This window comes from Myotis lucifugus, unplaced genomic scaffold (assembly GCF_000147115.1).
Source record: "Myotis lucifugus unplaced genomic scaffold, Myoluc2.0 scaffold_48, whole genome shotgun sequence".
NCBI lineage: Eukaryota > Metazoa > Chordata > Mammalia > Chiroptera > Vespertilionidae > Myotis > Myotis lucifugus.
In genome coordinates, this window is record NW_005871096.1 from 5,151,649 (window position 1) to 5,175,668 (window position 24,020).

At 39.7% G+C, this 24,020-nt stretch overlaps 2 protein-coding genes across 4 annotated transcripts in view; one reads left to right on the forward strand and one right to left on the reverse strand.

The window, feature by feature from the left end:
* Positions 1-16,408, reverse strand: part of LIAS (lipoic acid synthetase) — a 26,149-nt gene extending 9,741 nt beyond the window's left edge. For 2 of the 3 annotated variants that reach the window (XM_023753649.1, XM_006088499.3), the window contains exons 1-9: positions 16,271-16,408; positions 14,710-14,882; positions 13,451-13,544; positions 12,516-12,596; positions 9,540-9,696; positions 9,398-9,455; positions 7,827-7,955; positions 5,616-5,761; positions 3,767-3,837 (exon numbers count right to left, since the gene is read on the reverse strand). In XM_023753649.1, coding sequence (XP_023609417.1) covers positions 3,767-3,837; positions 5,616-5,761; positions 7,827-7,955; positions 9,398-9,455; positions 9,540-9,696; positions 12,516-12,596; positions 13,451-13,544; positions 14,710-14,882; positions 16,271-16,315 — 954 coding nt within the window. In that variant the 5' untranslated portion in view covers positions 16,316-16,408. The remainder of the gene's footprint in view (positions 1-3,766; positions 3,838-5,615; positions 5,762-7,826; positions 7,956-9,397; positions 9,456-9,539; positions 9,697-12,515; positions 12,597-13,450; positions 13,545-14,709; positions 14,883-16,270) is intronic. The other variant, XM_014455627.2, reaches the window with a different exon arrangement.
* Positions 16,409-16,461: 53 nt separating this feature from the next.
* On the forward strand, positions 16,462-20,819 carry RPL9 (ribosomal protein L9). Its single transcript, XM_006088502.3, has 8 exons — positions 16,462-16,560; positions 17,006-17,052; positions 17,142-17,257; positions 17,821-17,916; positions 19,022-19,154; positions 20,124-20,204; positions 20,372-20,486; positions 20,729-20,819. The coding sequence occupies exons 1-7, from the start codon at positions 16,481-16,483 to the stop codon at positions 20,476-20,478; spliced, it is 660 nt and encodes a 219-aa protein (XP_006088564.2). The 5' UTR covers positions 16,462-16,480; the 3' UTR covers positions 20,479-20,486; positions 20,729-20,819.
* Positions 20,820-24,020: the final 3,201 nt, after the last annotated feature.

The window sequence follows — 24,020 nt, forward strand, 5'->3', positions numbered from 1 at the left end:
AGGGCGGATAGGGAGGTTGTGGCCCCCGCCCCCCTGTCACACACAGAGCCGCAGGGCGATCAGGGGGTTTGGGCGCTGCCCTCTGTCACGCTGATCCTGGTGCTGGGAGGCCTCGCTGCTCCGCTGATCCTGGTGCCGGGAGGCATATTACCCTTTTACTATATAGGATAGAGGCCTGATGCACGGGTGGGGGCCGGCTGGTTTGCCCTGAAGGGTGTCCTGGATCAGGGTGGGGGTCCCCACTGGGGTGCCTCGCCAGCCTGGATGAGAGGATGATGGCTGTTTGCAGCTGGTCACACCCCCTTCAGGGTGGGGGTTCCCACTGGGGTGCCTGGCCAGTCTGGGTGAGGGGCTGAGGGCCGTTTTCAGGCTGGCGGGTGACTGAAGCTCCCAACCTGTCCTTTTTTTCTTTTTTTTTAAATTCTGGGCCAGCTTTAGCTCAGGCTCGGCTCCAGCTCTGAGGCCTTGGCTGCTGAAAGCAGGTTTCTGGCCTTTGTTTACCTTCTGTATTTGAAACAATGTTGCGGTCCTGCTGGCTGAAGCCTGGCTGACTAAAGCAGGTTTCTGGGGTTTAGTTTAACTTCTATATTTGTTACAATGTTTCTTAGAGTTGCAGCTCAGAGGCCGGCAAGGCAGGCAGGGAAGCTTGGCTTCCTCCGTCACTGAAGCAAGCAAGCCTCCCTGTTAGCTTCAAGCTGCCTAGCTCCCAGCCGCCATCTTGGCTGGCAGTTAATTTGTATATCTCCCTGATTAGCCAATGGGAAGGGTAGCGGCCGTACGTCTAATTACCATGTTTCTCTTTTATTAGATAGGATTCTGCCTAAGGCCATAGGTACTCACTCATATTAGTACCTCTAAAATTAGGATGCTTTCAACTAAGAAAAGCTCCTATTCAAACAGTTCTGACTTGAGCAAGTTATTAATCTTTCTAAGCTTCTGCCCTTCATCTGAAAATGAGGATAGGACTTATATCTTTAAGGAATTATGTGAGAAATGGATGAGAAAATGCACCCAATGGGCTTAGCACAGTTACTGTCCTATAATGCTCAGTGTTACTGTTCTTAGGGATTCCAGAACCTAAATGTGGTTCTGGTTCAGTGGGACCAGCTCATCATGGGTTTAACAGGAGTGCCCATCACCTGCCAGCTACTATGCTGATAAGATCTTTGTGTAAACATTTATCTCATGAAATCCTTATAACAATTTTTGTTTGTTTTGTTTTTTAATTATTTTTTTATTGATTTCAGAGGAAGGGAGGGGGAGATGGAAACCAGTAGAATCACTGATCAGCTGCCTCCTGCACACCCCCTACTGGGAATCAAGCCGGCAACCCGGACATGTGCCCTTGACTGGAATTGAACCTGGGGCCCTTCAATTCGCAGGCTGACGCTCTATCCACTGAGTCAAACCAGCTAGGGCTTATCACAATTTTTTGAGTTAGAGATGAATTTACCTTTATTTTACAGATGAGGAAAATAAGGTCTGCAGGTAACTTAGCCAAGGTATCACATGCTAATAATGCATTAAACATTTAAAGCTGAAAATATTTTTAAAACCTATTTTTATTGATTTCAGATTTGTGCAGTAGCAATATCGTAGCCAATGAGTTTTATCTGTTCGCGTCAGCTGCCTGGCTGCCGGCGGCCATCTTGGTTGGCAGTTAATTTGCATATCTCCCTGATTAGCCAATGGGAAGGGTAGCGGAGTTACGGCTAATTACCATGTTTCTCTTTTATTAGATAGGATTATATAAATAGACATAAGTAAATATATATAGAGCACATAGGTGACGTGATTTGTTAGTATTGAGTGCTTTTGTGATTATAAGCAATTTTGAGAGCACAGTAAAAAGGGCAAACTATTGAGTGTAGAATATCTGGATTTAAATATCAGGGTTTTTTTTAACTTATAGGTAGATTTTTATTTTATTTCTAAAATATATTTTATTGATTTTAGAGAGGAAGGGAGAGGGAGAGTTAGAAATATCGATGAGAGAGAAACATCCATCAGCTACCTCTTGCACGCCCCCTACTGGGAGTTAAGCCCGCAACCAAGGTACATGCCCTTGACCAGAATCGAACCCAGGACCATTCAGTCCACCGGCCGACACTCTATCCACTGAGCCAAATCTGTTAGGGCAATATTAGTTCTTTTACTTGATTGTTGCTCTTTAACCCCTCCAAGCCTCATTTTCCTTAGTAGGTATTTAATTTGTATTAAAATTAACGGAATACTGAGGACCAGTGTTTTGGTCCTTTGAACCACCATTACCCTATACCTCTAAGTATTACGTTAGCCACATGGACATAAAGCATAGTTACAGTAATAGCATCTAATATCTGTAAAAACGTTTTCAAAGATTTTTCAAAGCATTTCATACCTATCTTGTTCAGTCTCTAAATTCAGTAAAGTTGGTAGAAAAGGTGTTGTTTTCCACATGAGAAGAACAATGATTCACTATTTCCATTTTCTCTCATTAAATTGTTTATTAAAAAGAGCAGGTCTTAAAGCATGCTTATTGCCATAGAGAGACTTTATAAGTTGAAAAGAATCAGTCTTTGTGCTAATTTACATCAGTAGGATAGGTCTCATGTATCAGGTGAAGTAATGAGTGATGTGGTAAATAACATTAAATACAATACGTTTGCATGACACCTAACATTATAAAGCCTGATCTCACTCACCTCATTAACTATATAAAATAAGCAGGGACGTTTTATTTTTTTATTTATTTTTTTAAAAAATATATTTTATTGATTTTTTACAGAGAGGAAGGGAGAGAGATAGAGAGTTAGAAACATCGATGAGAGAGAAACATCGATCAGCTGCCTCCTGCACATCTCCTACTGGGGATGTGCCTGCAACCCAGGTACACGCCCTTGACCGGAATCGAACCTGTGACCTTTCAGTCCGCAGGCCGACGCTCTATCCACTGAGCCAAACCGGTTTCGGCAGCAGGGACGTTTTAGAGATGAGGACACTGAAGATTGAGAGGTCACTAGGTTTGTGACAGAGGTGGAACTTGAACAAGCAAGTGGAAAATGTACTCTTTCCACTATGCCACAGACACTTGAAGTAAGAACTCAAAGGTAGTGGCCTGTCAATAAGGCAGTACTTATCTGTCTCATTCTTTTTTTTTTTAAATTGAAGTATAATTGACATAAAACATTATATTAGTTTCGGTGCACAACATAATGATTTGATATTCGTATATATTACAGAATGATCGCCACAGTAAGTCTAGTTAACATCCGTCACCATACATAGTTACAAAATTTTGTTTCTTGTGATATATCTCATTCTTAAGTGATTCTGAAAATATTGGTGCTTTTTAGCAGCTTTACTGAAGTATAATTGGTAATAAACTACGCAAGTTAAAATTAAGTTTTGACATATGTATGCACCTGTGAAACACCATCAACTCAATCAGTATAATGGACGTATTTATCACCTTTAAAAGTTTTCTCAATCCCTTCTTCCCACCCCTCCCCACTTACTGCTTTGTCACTATAAATTAGTTTGTATTTTCTAGAGCTTTATATAAATGGTTGTGGACTTGATCCCCAGTTTGGGGTGTGTAGGAGGCAGCCAGTCAATGATTCTCTGTTATCATTGTTGTTTCTGTCTCTCTCTCTCCCTCTCCCTCTCTCTCTGAAATCAATAAAATAATATTTTTAAAGAAAAGCCAGCAGCTTTGTAATTTTACCTGTGGAAAATAAAGATTTAATTAAAATTACCAACATCTGGCAATTCATGGTAGCTGTACCTTGAGGTGGCGCTTTGTTGGCTGCATATACTGTCCTAAAGTCAAACAGTCCACATCTGCCTCACGAAGTGCTAGAGAAAAAACAACAACACATTATATTAGCAGATGCTTTTATGATGCTAAAATTATACATTTAAGTATAATTTTTCAGAAAGTAATTTCACTATAGAACAGTGTGAACTTTATCCTGGCCTATAATCCTGATGTTGGAAAGTAAGACTGCACCCATTCATTCAAAGGTATTTATGTGTCAGGAGATATAGTAAGGACTGAAAACATAGGAATGATTAAGACAATCATGGGGGGCTGATATAAAGATGAATGACTCCAGCCCTAACCGGTTTGACTCAGTGGATAGAGCATCGGCCTGTGGACCAAAGGGTCCCAGGTTCAACTCCAGTCAAGGGCATGTACCTTGGTTGCCGGCACATCCCCAGTAGGTGGTGTGCAGGAGGCAGCTGATCGATGTTTCTCTCTCATCGATGTTTCTAACTCTCTATCCCTCTCCCTTCCTCTCTGTAAAAAATCAATAAGATATATTTAAAAAAAAAAAAATTGCCGAAACCGGTTTGGCTCAGTGGATGGAGCGTCGGCCTGTGGACTCGGGGGTCCCGGGTTCGATTCCGGTCGGGGGCATGTGCCTGGGTTGCGGGCACATCCCCAGTGGGGGATGTGCGGGAGGCAGCTGATCGATGTTTCTCTCTCATCGATGTTTCTGATGTTTCTGACTCTCTGTCTCTCTCCCTTCCTCTCTGTGAAAAGTCGGTAAAATATATTAAAAAAAAAAAAAAAAAGATATATTTAAAAAAATAAAAAATAAAGATGAATGACTCCAGTACTATAGAATAAATGCTAAAATAGGGTTGGAAAGTGTCTAGAGCAGGAGTCTGTTAGGCAGAAAAGATGAAGAGAACAGTATATTAAAGGCCCCAAAACACCCACATTGTAGACCAGACATGCTATATAAGGCTTTAGGTAAATGTACAAGATATGCACTGGGGATGTGATTTGATCTTTGACTTTGGAATCTTTCTAGTAAAACATTATGAACTGTGGAAAAGAGAAGTTTTTAATTACTATTTGAACTCATTACTCTTTGAAACAATAAATAGCTACAAGAAGGCCAAGGACTTTCAGGTAAAATAAAAGCTGTTATATTTAAAAATTTAAAAAGCCTAAGAATCACAAAGCAAATGGGCTCACGGGACTAAGGTTAGCAAAGTCCAAAATATATCATGTTATGTGACAATGTTGCCAGTAAGCTCTTTCTCAAAGGCCTGGATTCATCTTACTCATCTTTGAACTGTCAGTGCTGGCCAGAGCTCCTGGTACCTAGATGGCTCTAAAAAATTGTCTAACTGAACAAGTGAACAAAATCATGTTTTTACTTGATACAAGGGTAGGAAATAAAATGGGATGCAAATTTCATATCTTGACCTTCCTGCATATCATTCCACAAAATTCTAAGAAAACATACATCCTTCCCTTTTTGTGTTACTATTTCTAAGCATATACTGTACTTAATTCTTGGAACTTTCACTGAGATTATGGAGGGAATCATAATGGGGCCTTCAAAGTGGGGATCCTGTCCAGCCAGTGTGGCTCAGTGGTAGAGCATCCGCCCATGAACCAGAAAGTCACGATTCTATTCCCAGTTAGTGCACATGCCCAGGTTGTGGGTTCGATCCCCAGTAGGGGGTGTGCAGGAGGCAGCCGATCAATGCTTCTCTCTCATCATTGATGCTTGTATCTCTCTCTCTCCCTTCCTCTTTGAAATCAATAAAAAAAGTGAGGTTCCTGCTATTATTCAAATGAAATGGGAAAGAGTTTTAATTTTCAATTCCTTTACCTTTCATTGTTGCATATACTTGCTCGTCATCCTCGCCTAAACCCAACATTATAGATGTTTTAGAAATGACATCAGGCTGAACCTCCTTGGCGTGCTTCAGGACCCGCAGAGATTGGTCAAAGTTGGCCCTGGGATCACGAACTTTCCTTGAAAATAGCAAGGCTGTTGTCAGCAAGAATAACCACAAGCTCAACTAAGCACATAGTTATGTAAGCAACAGGAAAGACCAGAAAAGTACATTCTGGATATTACATTACATCTTATGGTTCAATGGTAGAATTTGTGCACCAATGTCTAACTGTTACTTTAGGATAGAAAATAAGGCTTTGCGGGGCGCCCTAGCTCTTGACTTTTTTTTTTAAAATATATTTTATTGATTTTTTACAGAGAGGAAGGGAGAGAGATAGAGAGTTAGAAACATCGATGAGAGAGAAACATCGATCAGCTGCCTCCTGCACATCTCCTACTGGGGATGTGCCCGCAACCCAGGTACATGCCCTTGACCGGAATCGAACCTGGGACCTTTCAGTCTGCAGGCCGACGCTCTATCCACTGAGCCAAACCGGTTTCGGCCTAGCTCTTGACTTTTAAGGCCTTTCAAGTCTGGGGCAAAGAAAATAAAAGAAATTCAATTTATGAAGTACTTGAGGAGAAGCTAGAATTCTGAAGCTGAGAGTAAGTGATTATAAGGGGTAGTCAAGAAAAAAAGGAAAAAGCGTGGAAGAAAATCTTCATATTGAACAAAGGAAAAACTGTTTAACTTAACCCACATTTCAGGGCTGAAACTTTTATGATAATTTCTTTTCAAAAGACTGAGCTGCCCTCTGCTGGTGAGTATACAACATTGACATCTCCTAGTTTAAAAAAATGCAGGATTCTGGAATTTTCACTGGAAAGGATAATGTTTCTTAAGTGAAAACAGGGTAATTGGCACCCACTGGTGGTGGTATGATGAGATACGGCAGGGTTGGAACAGGCTGTGTGCCAGACTTCAACAGGGGCCAAACCACCATGGTTTAAATTGGGACAAGGCCCAATGGATAGAAATTGCTGATGTTAGCCTGGCTGGTGTGGCTCAGTAGTTGAGCATCGACCTATGAACCAGGAAGTCAGTTCAATTCCTGGTCAGGGCACATGCCCCAGGTGTAGGCTCAATCCCCAGTGGGAGGCTTGCAGGAGGTAGTTGATCAATGATTCTCTCTCATCATTAATGTTTATATCTTCCTCTTCCTTCCTCTCTGAAATCAATAAAAAAATATATTTTTTAAATTGCTGATGTTAAACCAGCATTCATCTGAAATCAAAAGCAACCTTTATTTTTGGGTAATTGATCTGTTGTTGTGGTTGTTATTTTTAACCAGAGACCAGTTCACTGAGAAGAGAGGTAACCAATTGATGAGTTAAAAAATAACCACAAAACTGGTAATACAGAAAGTCATTATTTTCTGAAGGTACTTCACTGAATTTAAATTATGCTCCCTAATGTTTATAATTTAGTGGAAATGATGGTTATTCTTTATCATATTTCTTTCAAATTCTATAACACAGTATAATGTCTATAAACTAACAAAACCATTATCAAAAACTTTACTAAAATAAAAATGAATGTTAAAGGTTAAAATAATTTTTATTTTTTTGAAATATGAACATAGTCATAATGTGGAATAACAATCTATAATTATTCCTACCCACTAAAATTTTTAGAAAAAGTAAAGTATAGTGTCTACTTTTTAAAAGAGATTTTAAAATACATCTGAATGATACCAGTTTTTCTTTGGCATCATTTATTGCATATCTTAATGCCAAATGTATTTTATAGTCTTTTTTGTTTGTTTTTTTAGAATTATAATCAAAGTATTTGCTCTTGTGTAATTTTTTTTAACACTGTTCTTTGAAAAAATAACTCATTGGCACTTGTAATAAGATAGTATCAAAAAAAAAGAAAAAAAGATGCTCATTATGTGTGTATAACAAAACATACACATGCATAAATATGATATTTATACTTGGATGTTGGAAACTGATATTACTGGGTAGAAATATTATGGGTGATGATCACATTCTTTCGTTGGCATTATTATCTAATTTTTCTGTAACAGGCTTATTTACGTTGCTTTTGTTTAAAAAATTCACTTTATAAAAGTCTATTACAAAGTTCTCCTTTGAAAAAAGTGAGAAAACATTCCAACATTACTCTGTATGTGTAATCACCTCTGTAATTCTGGAACTGTTTCTACATTATGTGCATATACATCTAATCCTGACAGAGCGACTTTTTCTATTGCTTTAAGATCTCCTCGGAAATCAGGAGTGAGACATTCCACAAGAATTTTTGGATTCCTAAGGGAAAAAAAGATAAGCATTAAACTGAGGAGAAGAACTGACATAACTGCTGCTCAAAACAGAAATCACCCTACACATTCTGTATCAGTTTCAACACAGGAATCTTTAGAAACACTGCCTCAAAAAGCATGAACATACAAATGTTTATATCTGAACTGTTTAATGAAAAAATAAATCCAGAACATCAAATAATATGTACACAGTGGCTAAAACACACCTGTAAGCAAAGGACAACCAGGATACATTTTGACTGTGCAGATTTTTAAGCATTACTAAGAAGGCACTTAAAAAATATGTATTTTTTTAGGAATTAAAATATAAATATTAAAACGTTAAATATAAAATATTTTTTAGAAAGTAAATTGGGATATCTCTATGTGAATGTAAACATTATTTGATTGCTTTGATTTTTATTTCTTTTAAAATTCATCCAATAGGACTGTCCTCGCAAATATTTCACAAGTGTTATGGGCTTTAAAAGCTATTCTGAGATGCTGAATCAAGTTGAGCTTTGCTTAAATAGAATGTAAGCTAAATATTAATCTTTCTATTTATATTGGCTATATCTATACATTCAAGCATTGAATGTGAACTAGCTTATAGAGCTGCTTTCTCTGACAGCAGCAGAAATGACCGGGACAGCTGACAAATTTTTCCACAAACCCAACTGCAAAGTTTTGGGAGCTGTTTCCTAAGAGAATAGATGTAAAAAAAATATGCCCTTTCATGGATATAAAAGATATTGAAAGAACACATCCTATAACTCACTGTTTGTTAACTGCAAGTTGAAACCCATTAGTAGTTTGTGAAATCAATTTAGTGGGTTGCAAACAAAAATTTTTTAAATGAATTATAAAATATATTAAGTAGAAAATATTACAGGAATCATTGAAGAAACATTTACTAAGTATGTAGGTGCTAGACTAGCACTGAGCTATAGGAAATAGGCATAACTCCCTTTTTAAATCTTTTTAAATGGACGAGGTTAAAATCGAAAAAATGTGGATTATGGGTAAAATTCCAAGGACATATAAATACAGATAAAATCTACATCAAGACTTACATATTTTTACAATGTGGGAGCTTATCTCATCCTTATTCCTTCTAGATGATGATTTATTCAAAATCAGTGCTAGGAAGACTATAGCTTTATACTTCTTTTAAAATTACTCAAAGGAAGTTTAGACTAGCACTCAAATTCAAAGCAGGGGCTCTATGCACCAAAGGTTCATGAATAAACTCATGTCTCCAAATCCCTAAAATTTCTGCAAATATGTATCTGTATGTTTACATATGCTTTTTTCTGGCAGATAATTTCCAGCAGATTATCAGAGGGATTTATAACACCCCCACCCCAAAAAAGTTAATACCACTGCTTTGAAGTAAAGACCATACTGAACTTATATGAGACCAAAACAGTCCTTAAATTACACAAGTACCTTTCCTTTAAGTATGATACAGTCTTTGCAAAGTGTTCAGCTCCTCCATCAGGCAAATCTAGAAACAAGAGAGCCCACTGCTCAAGGTGATGCCACAAATTGGTAAGAGCAAATTTCCGGAAGAGGTAATAATGACACTAACCATCTCGATCCACAGACGTCAGGACAACATAATCCAGACCCCACTCTGCTATTGCCTTCGCAGTATTGTAGGGCTCATTGGCATCCAGCGGAGGTGGCTTTCTTGCAGTCTTAACGGAACAAAATCTGCAACCTCTTGTACATGTGTCACCCATCAACTAAAATAGAGATGTTACCATTTCAATCAAGTAGACAGATGACCCTCAAGAATATAATATTGAGAGGATAAAGTTACAAAGAATGAATACAATTTGACTCTGTTTATAAGAAATTTGAACCATTCAAAGCTAAGCAATATAGTTAAGGAACACAAATATAATGTGGTAAAACGAGAAAAAAATAGGAAGTGATAAACTCAGGACTAAAAATGGTGTTAAGGGAAAAAGAAACGGGATGCGTGCCGGAAGCCGGTCCACCCTTGCTGCTTGACACAGTCACTGCAGGGAAGAAACATCTGCACAGCTTATGTTTCAAGGGACCTGGCGTATATGGCATATGGTTTGCTCCCCCTCTTAGCGCTATGTGTTTTAAAAAGGACCACCTCCCTGAGAAAGGTTGTTTCCCCAGGTTAGGGATTAATAGGACTAAGGAAGAGAATGAATCAGTGAATCCCCCTAGTGTTACAGAAATACCATGTACTACTTATGAAGAACTTGGACTAAGATTGTTGGCAATAAATTTGGGACTTGTTGGGCCCACATCCCCAGGGGTCTGCCCACCAGGGAAAGCACCAAAGCCTATACCCCTGGAGATCCACCGACACAGGGCAGTCCCAGGGAAGGCAAGCAGCAAGGCTGGGAGGACATAACCTTTACTGGGTAGGATAATCTCCTTCTGTCACTTCCTTATAGTTTATCAGTAGAGCAGCGACCTTGGAATAGCCCTTATAATGGAACACAGAGATTAACCTAGACAAGATTAAAATCAACAGAACTAGATAGAGACAGGATGTTTGGTAAAGGTCATATAAGAAACTATGGAAATGAAACAAGGAACTGTAGAAGGTTACCCAAAACATACCATGATGTGATTATAGAGGCATGCTTATAGGATCAAATGATATAAATACAGATGTAACAGGACAATAAAGAGAACCTAGCTATGATGATCAACTGAATGCTGCCTCCGTGTCATTTATTCTTCGCCGACTCCGTTCACACCTTTGGGAACCCCTGGACCTGCTGGGGCTGGACGCCAACAGATGCGATCCACAAGGAATGCATAGGCGGGTTCGAAGATAATGCTAATGTTCTACTCTCAAACTGGAGCTATTGGGTTATTTGCTATATTGATATTCTTACACATAAGTTATAGAGATTCTTTTGTATCTATTTAGTATTAATAAAATGATTTAAAAGAAAGAAAATATTTAATGAACATCAATATGCAGGTCTCTGTGGAAATTAAATAGAAGGCACAGCTCCTTCTTGTTAAATAGATGAAACAGAAAACACATAAAAAGTTAATAATCTGCTCTCTGTGGGTATCGCTTTCTCCAGGACACTGCTGCTGCTGCCACAGGTCAACACCATGTCTACCCGCTGCAAGCACAGCCATTGCAGATGTTCTGTAGGGGTTGTAGTTTGGGGGAGAAAGCTCCTCTCCCACTTTAACCCTCTCAGAGGGGACTCACAGCAGTGATCCTTAGGCCCAATGTCTCACAGAGGTTTTTTTTTAATATATTTTATTGATTTTTTACAGAGAGGAAGGGAGAGGGATAGAGAGTTAGAAACATCCATGAGAGATAAACATCTATCAGCTGCCCGCTGCACACTCCCCACTGGGGATGTGCCCGTAACCAAGGTACATGCCCTTGACCGGAATCGAACCTGGGACCCTTGAGTCCGCAGGCCGACGCTCTATCCGCTGAGCCAAACTGGTCAGGGCTCTCACAGAGTTTTAATGAAACAATGAACTCTCCCCAGTAACCAGTTATGAGTCAACAGTGGGAAAGGGGACCTGGTAAGGGGTGAAACCAGAGATCCCCATCATGGAGTATTCAGAATTACTCCTTCAAGAACTGAGGTTGTGTAACTTGGATAAGCTCCTGGTTGGCTCTGCATTATAAGAAGGAGCTCTATCTCATAAGAATCCCCACTTCCTCAAGTGAACAGCCTCCAGCTGGTACAATGCAATGGTTTATCAGACCTTTCCAGACAAGTATGAATTCTCAGTTGCACATCATAATACAGGTTAACCTCAATACCTCTATATCCACACTCCTCTGGATAAATATGGTAGACTGCACTGTTAATCCCAATTTTTAGGCAACCAAATTAAGGTTATACATCTCACCATTTGCCATGTAACTTGCAGGTCACCCCCCCCCCCCCCCAATCCCCACACACTGGATGAGGGGTTTTTGTGTCTATCCCAACTGATGTTTGGCTTGGCCATATGACTTAATTTGACCAATAGAATGATAGCAGGCATGACCAAGCAGAAAGCTCAAATGTGCATAGGTGGTTGGCTTACCCTTTTGTACTCCTTCCATTCTCCATAAGAATATGCCCTGAAGAGCTGCTGGTCCAAAGTAAATAAAGCTCTGTAGAGCAGACCTGAACCCAACTTACTTCCTGGAGTTCAGCTTAGCTCAGTCAAGGTCAGTGGAACCCCAGCCAACCAAAAGCCCATGAGAAAAATAAATTCTTGTTGTTTAGGGGGAAAAAGAATTTCAGTACCATAAGTAACATTTCCAAAACTTAATAGAAGATATAGCTCAAGACAGCACATGATTAAATGTCAGACAGATGGAAAAATCAATAATATATTCAGAGATTTATTCAGAGAAGGGAGAGATCATAACAGGCTGGTTTATTTTGTCAGGTTTTTTTTTTTTTTTTTATGCATTTCACAAAAATCCATGTGAAATGAAAAATCTAATCAGAGGCACATAATGCCTATTTTTAGGAGAAAGACATAAAACATTTCTTTTCAATTTCTAGACTAAAGCTTTAGAGTTTGAGACTGGCCTTACCATGATTGTGGCTGTAGCAGTAGCATATTCTCCACCTCCCCAACATTCTCCAATATTGGGACAGCGAGCTTCCTCACACACCTGTGAGCAAAAGGGAACTGAATACAACCAGGTTGAAAATATTTACCAATTGAACAAATGAGTGACTAGGCATTTTACCTGTATATCTTTACAACATATTTATGAAGAAATTCACTATTTAAAAATGCTGTTAAGTAGCCAAACTGTATCTTTATTAAGTTAAAAACTATATGAATGTATACATTTTATATGTGCAAAGAAAAGGTTTGTAAGGATACATATTGAACAGTTACCAAAGTGGTATAGTTAACATTTGGGATTATGTAAATGAGGTTTCACATTTATCTTTATACTCTTTCCTAGAAGCATGTTCTTAACTTGTAATATAAAACAAACAAACCCTCATTGCCTAAGATGCAGGAAAATCTTTTTTCCCCCTACTATAAATGAGAAGCTAAGAAATTACTTTTTTTTTTTTTTTTTTTTTGCTTAATTCTCACTGGAGGATATTTTCCCATTGATTTTTAGGGAGAGTGGAAGATAGAGGGAAAGGCAAAGAGAAATATTGATGTGAGAGAAACACATTGATTGGTTGCCTCCTGCATGAGCCTGACCAGGGCCCGGGCTGGGGAGCCTGCAACTGAGGTACATGCCCTTGACTAGAATCGAATCCGGGACCCTTTGGTCCGCAGGCTGATACTCTATCCACTGAGCCAAACCAGCTAGGGCTTCAATTACTTTTTGTTTCTTTTGTAAGGAAAATAATTTTTAAATTTATTTCCATTATTAATAGTAATTTATCCTAAACACTTTACTTACTTTTATTGCTATGTAGTTTATTAATTTTTAAGTTACACATGTAGAAAATGTATGGTTTTTGGTTAAGAGAAATATTTAACACTTTGACAACTTACTGTATGGAGATTTAAATTCCGCAAAGTATTTTTCAGCTTATTGTAATTTTTCCCCATGGGAATCTCTGTCTTTAGCCATGGAGGTAGTCTTAACCTGAGGAAAATGAAAACTATCCATTAACAAACTTATCCCCAAATAATCATACAGCTTTGATCTATTAATTCATCTAATAATCATATGTTGATCTATTAATTCCTGGTTAAGAGGTTTTCCCCCCCATTATTCTGAATTAACTTGTAATTTTTGCCATAGAAGAAAGAACAGAGATTCAAATTTAGGCTTGCTCAAACACTTTAGGAAACACTGATATTTGTGTCTGACAGGGCACTATACTCATGCCTATCATTTGCAAAGGCACAGAATAACACCATCCTAATAAAAAAGAATGAGGAAGTTTTGAACATCTCATTTCCCAATGAAAAAATTCTATATTTTTTCAGATTAAGGAGGATTTTCTGCTGTACTTTATATTCTCGATTTTTTTCTTTTTAATATATTTTTTATTGATTTTTTACAGAGAGGAAGGGAGAGAGATAGAGAGTTAGAAACATCGATCAGCTGCCTCCTGCACACCCCCCACTGGGGATGTGCCCGCAACCCAGGTGCATGCCCTTGACCGGAATCGAACCTGGGACCTTTCAGTCCACAGGCCAATGCTCTATCCACTGAGCCAAACCGGTTTCGGCTATATTCTCGATTTTTATGTTGATTATTAAATGAGAAAAATCTGAAATTTGGAGTGAAGACTATGTATCCTCAGGTTCCTCTTGACTTCCACCCACTTGTGATCTAGAAGTTGTTGGGTAAAGTATCAGCAAAACAATTTGTCCTCTGCATGAAATCCCCTCACCATTCTTTTAAATTAAGTCAAGATATCCATAGGTCATATGTACATAGACTTCGAGAAGCACAAGTTAGATCATCAACACCCAATTATAATGAAAAATTTAACAAGGTCTAATAGATTAGTAGTAAGGTAATAACCTTCACTTTCTGAAGAAATTTGATGATGAATAGAAAAAAGGAGATGGAGGTGTAGGACGGTTCATCCTAGAAAGGTTGAAGGAAAATTATCAAAGAGCACAGAGAAAAGCATTTCAACTACTTACCTATTCTATGTCTGTTATCACTTCCTTTTAATGATTTTAAGCTAAATTTAACAAGTCTGATTAAAAATATACTCTAAGGTTTGGTTATATCTTAAAATAATGCAAGATGAAGGAATTGGACATTAAAATGATCTCAAAATTTCAATTACCTCTCTCCTTTCTGGCGCTTTAAGTTTCCTTTATATTCATCCCAGTTGCTCTTGTCTGCAAGATCACCAGACACAAAATCTTGAAGGTCTGGTCCATTTTTTAAAAATTCCTTTTTTTTATCTGGCAAGGAACTTACTGCTCTGACTGGGCTGCATAAATATTTTCCAAATACCTAAAGAGTTCGTTATGACATTTATTTAGTGGGGTTTGGAATAATTTACTTACCATTTAATACCCCCTCTCCCCACCCGCCTGCAGATACCAAAATTTGAGGATGCTCACATCCCCTGTATAAAACGAACTGGATCAACGCATACAATCCTACCTTCCCACCGGGATTCCCAAATGCAGATAGGGGGAAAAAAATCACCTCATTAGTGGACTTTTGCAGTTCAGACCCTTGTTGTTCAAGGGTCAACTGTACATTTGTTGACCATAAGAAACCACTAGCTTCTAGATGTGAATACGAACGTGACAAGATAGCCCAAACACTGCAAAAGTCATTAGTCAGTACATCTAATGCAAAAGAATCTTCAACAATTTAAGAAGAGCGTCTGTTAGTGGTGCTGCATGATTGCTACAGCACTTGTCCTTGTCTCTGGGAAAGCCTATAGCACAGGTTTGTGTGTTCAGCGTCCAGAGTGGTGTCTAGTACATCCTATCCTATGTAATCAAAGCCTGATATGCTTCCTATATAATAAAAGCCTAATATGCTAAGTGTCCGGTCATCTGTTCAATCAAAGCCTAATATGCTAATGATATGCTAAAGCCGCTCAACCGCTCACTATGAGGTGCACTGACCACCAGGGAGCAAACGCTCCAACCTGTAGCATAGCTTGCTGCTGGGGTCCAGCCAATCAGGGATAAGCCCGCCAGGCCCTGGAGCCCTCCCAGGTCCCTCCCCAGCTGGCCAACTTCCCGATTCCTCCCTGGCCTGTGCCCTCTTACAATCTGGGCTGAGGGGACCTCCCACCCCAGGGCAAGAATCTCGCACACTGGGCCTGTAGTAGTAAATAAGGGGTGCTCAACACAGTGCTCCTATAAATGCTCCAAAAAGTGCAGGGTTCAACTCAGTGATAAACAGAGAGAAAAGCTCTCAGCGTGGGCCAGAGAACCTACAAAGAAACCAGTACCAGAGACTGTACCACACAGGGGTGTTGGGAGCATTAAATGACACCACGTGAAAAAAGATTAGAGCCCCGCGGGCAGGGCTCAGTCAGTGGTGGGGCGGGCCCATTCCCGGTTACGGCACCAGCAGGGGTTTCGGCTAGACCCCCCAGGGGAGGGTGGGGCAGGAGGCAGCCAATCAATGATTCTCTCTCCCTTTCCTTTCCTCTCTGAAAACAATAATAATTTTTTTAAAAAGAAGCAGCACATATTATGTTATCCTGAGGGCCACGAGAATAGAGCAATTTGTTGCTCCCATTAAAAAAAGAAAAAAGATTATAACAGTGCCTGGGTAGAAGTAAATGATCAGAAATTGTTGGCCTTATTATTGGGCGCACTGAAGAGAATGGAGCCCCCCACCCCACACCCGCACCCTGAAATCCCGCCGCTCACCTGGGGTCTCACGATGCGGACCACTACCCCGCATCGTAGAGACATCTCCCTCTTCCGTCTTCCGGCAGGGTCCCGGGATCTAGTTACCAGGAAAAAATAGGTGAAAAATCCTCTCGGTATTTGTGACAGCTGACCTTAAATACCACTGAACCGGTGGAACTTCAAGCTGGCTCCCGATTGGCTGCTTTAGCCGAGTGGCGTCGCGCACTCATGACGTCATACGCAGGGCCCTTACGGCTACAAGAACGTGATGACGAAAGACGCTTCCTCTTTGCCGCATCTACTGCGAGGTGAGGTTATGTCTGTATTCGGTGGGCCTTGGGAATCTGAAGCCATCGGCCCTGGGAGAGCCAGCGGCGCCGGTGTGGCGCTCGGAGGCTTTATCCTGGCTGTTCCCCCGCGCGGCGGGCCCTATCTGGGTTTGTCGGCACTGGGATTCGAGCTCTGTCCCGGCTGTTGGGCCTACCCGCGCCCCGCAGCGCTGCCGGGATGGCGCCTCGCTGATAGGGCTCCCAGGGTGGCGCCGGGTCGGAGTTGGTCCGCTGGGCCTCGGGACACCGGCTTGCTGCTCGCAGGCCGGCACGCACGGGGCGCCGCTCTCCCGGTGGGTCCACCCGAGACCTCCCCAGGGTTTTTGCCTGCCGGTCTCCGATAGATGTGACACCGGGGCAGGGTAGTTTGGGCGGAAAGTGGCCCTGCTCAGGTCTCTGGTTATCCCGAGTGTTTGTGTTTCAGGATGAAGACCATTCTCAGCAATCAGACTGTGGACATCCCAGAAAATGGTAGGGGACTTGACGTTGGTCTTTTTCTTACGCCTTTACTGCGCGCTGTGTCCCCGGCTCCGCCGCCTCACCAATGCGTTCTTTCCTAGTGGACATCACTCTGAAGGGGCGCACGGTGATTGTGAAGGGCCCCAGGGGCACCCTGCGGAGGGACTTCAACCACATCAATGTAGAGCTCAGTCTCCTGGGAAAGAAGAAGAAGAGGGTAAGGTTTGTGTGTGTGTGTGTGTGTGTGTTTGACACCTTCATGGCTTATTTGGAAGGTTGTGCTTTAATAACATCGTATTTGGCTGCTTTAAAAATGACAGAACTGAGGTTTAATGTTTTAGCTGAAAATTTGGTGTCAAAAGTTGTAGGTAGTTTTAGCGAAGTTGGAGAACCAATTTCCTGAAGAGGGGACTATAAACAAAGCTCCATGCTGGTAGCCCTCGGTAGTGGCAGGTCTTAACAACTGTTGCAAGTTCCTCGGGATTGTTTTTGTAAGAGTCTTCGGAATCGGGCAGTAGACTTCTTCACACTTAGCATTTTAGCTTTCTAGAAGTGAAGTGGGTTGTCGTTCCTTTGTTAAACTGTGTACCTGTGGTGGGTGAACAGTGATAACTGTTAATTACTGAGGGCTTTATATGTGGTTACATCTTTCCAGTTGAAAAGCATGTGCTTTAATTAGGCCTCATGTTAGAATGTATTGTAATTCTCTGCGTAAATGGACTTTTCTTCCAAGTTACTTATTACTGGAAAGAATCTGCTAAAGTTTTTATTCTGTTACAGCTCCGGGTTGACAAATGGTGGGGAAATAGAAAGGAACTGGCCACAGTTCGCACTATCTGCAGTCATGTACAGAACATGATCAAGGGTGTTACACTGGTAAGCAAATCCGTCAGACAACTTTTTACGGGGTGGCTGTACTTGAGGCAGCATAAGTGTCTGCTGTAGGGAATAAATTATGCATGTGATTTACTGAAATTTCTGAGCTCTAGAATGTGGGAACAGGTGATCTTAGTAAAAGTGTTTACTTAGGGTCTCCTTTAAGTGTTCAGGATTAAGTGATCGATGCAAGGAAAGACCCGATGGTCTTAGTGGGGCTGAGGGTGTGTTTTGTTTTGCTTTTATTGCAAATTGTAGCACATCGGGTAGATTTTGATTTATTTGTGGTGTGCCTTGCATCACCAAGGCCTCTTGATAGGGATAGGAAAAGATGGGTCTGATTTCTGAGCTCCCTGTTCATTTCCCTAAAAGCATATTTGATATCACTATTCTCCTTCCAAATCCCTCTCCCTGGCCTTTAAAATAAAATTGATGCTTCTGTCTTTGCTGAAATGCTTTTCTTTTAGTTAAAAGTCTGTCCTAGCGTACACCTGATAATGGCAACTTGTACTGGCTCCATTATAAGCCTATCTTGCCATGTCTCCCTTTGTTTACCCCTTGCTCCCAACCTAGTAAGTTCCTTGAGGGCAGAGTGCCTGTCTTAATATCCTCAATTCTTGCCATCTATCCTACCTTAGTGACTCAGTAAATGTTAGTCTTATGTCCAAGGTAAAGGACTTGGGGTTTCTTATTAAAAGAAGCTAGCATTGATTGCTGTGGGCACAGGAGGTAGTAAAATAATGCTTCCTTAATGTAGTCAGTAATGTGATAACTATGCCAGGTGGGTACTGGAAATATTGGGGGACACTTTGTAAAGTATATGATTGTCTAACCACTATGTTGTACACCTGAAACTAAGACAAAATAATATGTATGTAAACTCCAAGTGAAAAAATACATAATGCTTCCTTAAGGAGCTTTACAGTCCTGAAACATGTTTGTGTATCAAATTTTTGTAAGGCTTGGCTCGGGTGACAGTTATAAAACCTTGACGAGGGCTATGTGAGGACTGTTTTATTTTGAAATTATAAGTATCTTACAAATTTTTAAAACGATTTCTTGTCTTTCAAATTTCTCAGCATTGCTAATTGTTTTCTTAATGTAGGGCTTCCGTTACAAGATGAGGTCTGTGTACGCTCACTTCCCCATCAACGTCGTTATTCAGGAGAATGGTTCTCTTGTTGAAATTAGAAATTTCTTGGGCGAAAAATACATCCGCAGAGTTCGGATGAGGTCAGGTATGTGGATACCTTCTGATGGTTCAGAAATATTTCCTTTGTACTTGTGAAGGCTGGTAGTTTGGGTTAGCTATGAATACAACCAAATATATTTCAGAATTGTCTGTTTTGATGATGCTTATAATAACTCTTGGTACTAATTAAAGGCTTTATACCAATTGCAATTCCTGAAGGCTTTTGCATTGGGGTAGTTTGCAGGGCATGGTAGTTGTGTTTAATTCGCTTTGCAAACTGAAATCCTAAAAAAGACTATTTGGATAGCAGTTAATAGCATAGAATGCCTAGGTTCAATTCTGAGGCCTCACAGTCAACCTTGGGCCAGTTATCTCTGTAGCTCATTTTCCTTATCTGTAAAATTGGGAACATCTCATGAGCTAAATTTGAAGTGCACTTAGAGCAGTTCTTGCCTGATACATAAACACTGAAGCATTAGAAAATTGTGTGTTAATTCTTACCCGAAGATAATTTTTCTATTGATTTTTTGAAGAGAGTGGAAGGGAGGGAAGGGTGAGAGAGAGAGAGAACACTATTGATTGCTTGCTTGCTGAATTGACTAGACTTGGCCAGGGATCGAACCTGCAGCAAACCAGGTACATTCCCTTGTGCCCTTGACTGGGAAACCCCAGATCATTATTGTTCAGGGTCCACATTCTAACCACTGAGTCACACTGGATAGGGTGTAGAAAATTTTAAAGCTTATAAGCTCTCGGTGCTTTTTATTCCATTGGGGTCTGGAGGGATGGGAATACAAGCTTTCTATAGCTAAAATGTACTAGCTAAATGTCATCTTCTCTACTCCTTAATTGAATCAGCGTGTAACTACTATGGGAGAGATTCATTCAAGCAGATACACAAACAAGATTTTAAATGGAATAAATTGCTACTTGATTTAAATATTTTTAAATTAAATATTTTCTCTGCACATCTGATTATATGTTGACACTATGCAAATACCTTCTCCCCTTTTAGGCGTTGCTTGTTCAGTATCTCAAGCCCAGAAAGATGAGTTGATTCTTGAAGGAAATGACATTGAACTTGTATCAAATTCAGGTTTGTATGTTTATTATGCCTATAATTTTTTTCTAAATATTATAGTTGAATATATGGTATTCTGTTCATTTGGTGAGCTTTTTTTAATTGTGGATTAAAAGCTTTCCTCAAAATACTCAGGTTTTAAATGGGTTTCGCTGGTAAAGTAATTGCCTTATCTCTTATAGCTGCTTTGATTCAGCAAGCCACAACAGTTAAAAACAAGGATATCAGGAAATTTTTGGATGGTATCTATGTTTCTGAAAAGGGAACAGTTCAGCAGGCTGATGAATAAGATCTAAGGTAGGTTCTTATAGTGTCTTAAGTTTTATTACTGCTTTACTTGGGGGGTATCTTAATTTACTAAGACTTAATGAGTTACAGTGGCAGAAATGAGTTGCAATCTGAAACAGTAAATTTGGCAGATAATAAATGAAATTGCATTCACATTTTAAAATGTGAATCTATGTTTTATATTTAGAGTAGAACTTTTCTGGGCAAGGATTTTGATGGAGATTTACAGTCATTTTTATTTCTTTTTACAGTTGTCCAGCTATAGAAACACCGAGATGCCGAATGATTTGCCACATTTGTCAAACTATAAAGATGTACAATAAAAGCCTTGTATTGATTTGAGACTTTTTTTCTTAAACTGATAATTCTTTCCAACTATTTGGCTGGTAAACAGTTAAGTTTCTAGTAAGACTTCATGGGAAGAGTGACTTCTTTTGTTGAAAGAATTATCAAGGCAAGAATATACCAGTGGCTGAAACCGGTTTGGCTCAGTGGATAGAGCGTTGGCCTGCGGACTGAAAGGTCCCAGGTTTGATTCCGGTCAAGGGCATGTACCTGGGTTGCGGGCACATCCCCAGTGGGAGATGTGCAGGAGCCAGCTGATCGGTGTTTCTCTCTCATCGATGTTTCTCTCTATCTCTCTCCCTTCCTCTCTGTAAATAATCAATAAAATATATTAAAAAAAAAAAAAGAATATACCAGTGACAGGCAACACTATGTAGCTGTTTATCATTGGATGTAGAATTCTGGGGGGTGGCCTGAAGGTAATCTAATTTTGCAAAGGCATGAATTTGAATCTGAGGCAAGTGTGTCTGAATTATTTGTCTGTATACCAGTAACTTATTCTGCGAAGGGAGACAAAGTGGTACACCCTTAGTAAGTATTGGGAGATGCAGTTAATTTGTGTTTATGATAAACACTAGAGGCCTGATGCACGAAATTCATGCAAGGGGCTCAGCCCTTGCAGCCCCACCCACTGGTCGTTCCAGAAGGTTGTTCTGCAGTCCGGTCTAATTAGCATATTAGCTCTTTATTATATAGGATAGTTGCTGTGCTCCAAGGTCCTCTCCATGTTATCCTTTACCCTATACCCTTCGTCATCTATTTACTTTCATATCCTAGTCCAGTGATGGCGAACCTTTTGAGCTCAGCGTGTCAGCATTTTGAAAAACCCTAACTTAACTCTGGTGCTGTGTCACATACAGAAATTTTTTGATATTTGCAACCATAGTAAAAGATTTATATTTTTGGTATTTATTTTATATATTTAAATACCATTTAACAAAGAAAAATAAACCAAAAAAATGAGTGCGTGTGTCATAGGTTTGGCATCACAGTCCTAGTCTTTGATATTTAACAAACTGATAACATTCCATAATCTCCTAATTTCATGTGTCAACACTTCAAATACATATTGTTTGGTTTGATGATTATAATTATTAGGTGTTTAAGAAATGGATGAAATGATAAATCGAGAATTTGTTTTGAAGTATTTTAGGTGGGACTGGGGTAGGCATTGAATAGCATTTTAGGTGAAACAAGTTATTTCCAAGTTGATAATTTGTTGAAGCTAGATGGGGCTTCATTATAATATTCCTACTTATATAAAGTTTTGAAATTTTTCATAATGTAGAAATGAAACAAAAATCCCTGTATATTTTGCCTGGATTGGTGTAATAGTCTTTTCTTTTTTTAAATATATTTTTACTGATTTCAGAGAGGAAGGGAGAGAAACATCAATGAGAGAATCATTGATTGGCTGCCTCCCGCATGCCCTTTACTGGGGATCGAGGCCACAACCCGGGTATGTACCCTTGCCTGGAAAGGGACCTGGGACTCTTTGCAGGCTGACTATCCACTGAGCCATACCAGCTAGGGCTGTAATAGTCTTTTAACTGGTTACTTTTGTTCCTCCATGTTTTCAGCAGCAGCCAGAATGCCTTTTTTTAAATCCTTGCTCAAGGATAATTTTCCATTAATTTTTAGAGTGAGCAGAAGAGAGGGAAAGACAGAAATATCTATGGCCCAGGCTGGGGAGGAACCTGCAACCGAGATACGTGCCCTTGACCAGAATCGTGCCCTTTGGTCTACAGGCGGATGCTCCATCCACTGAGCCAAACTGGCTAGGGCCAGAATGCTTTTTTAAACTGAACCTACCCTTACTTTTACACTGACTGAACTGACCTTTCTATTCAATGTTGCTGCCCCTAAGGCTTCAAATTATCTTTCCCTTTGGAAGTTGTCTTAGGACTCACCAATGACCTCAAATTTTACAAAAGCCCACCTTGACCACCCTCTTGTGCTCACTCCTCACCCCCAACCTAGCATATCCTTACTCTGTTTCAATGTAATATTTGTAGTTTACTTCGTTGTGTGTTAATTGTATGTTTTCTTGATGCTAAATTTAACCTTCACAGAGGGGTGGGTTTCTATAGGGATATTTTAAGTACCTGGAACAGTGTTTGGCACATAACTGTTTGCCAAGTGAATGGTACCCAGATTGCCAGGGAGGTTCAGTTTATAAAGATTTAAGATGGTAATAGCAGTGGAAATGTAAAGGAGATGTTTTGACAGGATTTCAGAGCTGGATGTGAGGAAGAAATTTTCAAGTGGCAATATCACAGATGTTAATATTGAGTGTGGGTAATAGACCATAGTAGCAACTCTGAGAGTAAGTGATTTCTCCAAAAGTGAAGTGGATTGTCATGCAGGGTGAGACCTTCACTGGAGATAACTCTTGGAGGTTGGTTGTATCCAAGGAGTGATCTCCATTTCGTTACTTGGGTGTGGTAAATGAAAGTCTAGTTCTCCCCAAGGAAGTCTTTCATATCTTCTGGGTCTTCTATGGATAAGCACTGTGTATTGCCCCAACTTTGAGGTGGAGGAGTACATATTTTATAATGAGAAGTTAATCTGGTTGGCACACAGCTTGAGAGGATGAGGGAGGCAGTGTTGGTACAGCACCCAGTTAACATCAAACCCATTCATATTTCACAATTCTTACATTTGACCTAATTGTTAACAGTTAATTTAGAGTAAATTACATTGAAAATTAAGTCAATAAACTGACCTCATTTTCCTGCTCTTTAAACCATAATTATGTTGTGATATTTCCATATACATATATCAAAGACTTGTTAGTGAAAGATGGTTATATTGCATATGCAACCATAACAAGTTAGATTTTTAAGATTTTTTTTTCCAACAAATCTCAAAAACTTATCTAAAGATCTTACTCTGTCAAATGTTATTAATCATTTCTAATTGACCCTTTATGATTTTTAAATGAGTTTAGCTAAACCTAAATAGTAAATATAATTGGTCATGAACCACATTGAATACTTACCTATAGATAACTAAGATAAATTGTATTTTAATGCAATACTTTTTAAAATATATTTTTATTGATTTCAGTGTAGAAGGGAGGAGAGAGAAACATGAATGATGAGATAGTCATTGGCTGCCTCCTCCATGCCCCATGCTGTGTATTGAGCCCGCAACCGAGCCATGTGCCCTGACCAGGAATTAAACTGACCTGTTCAT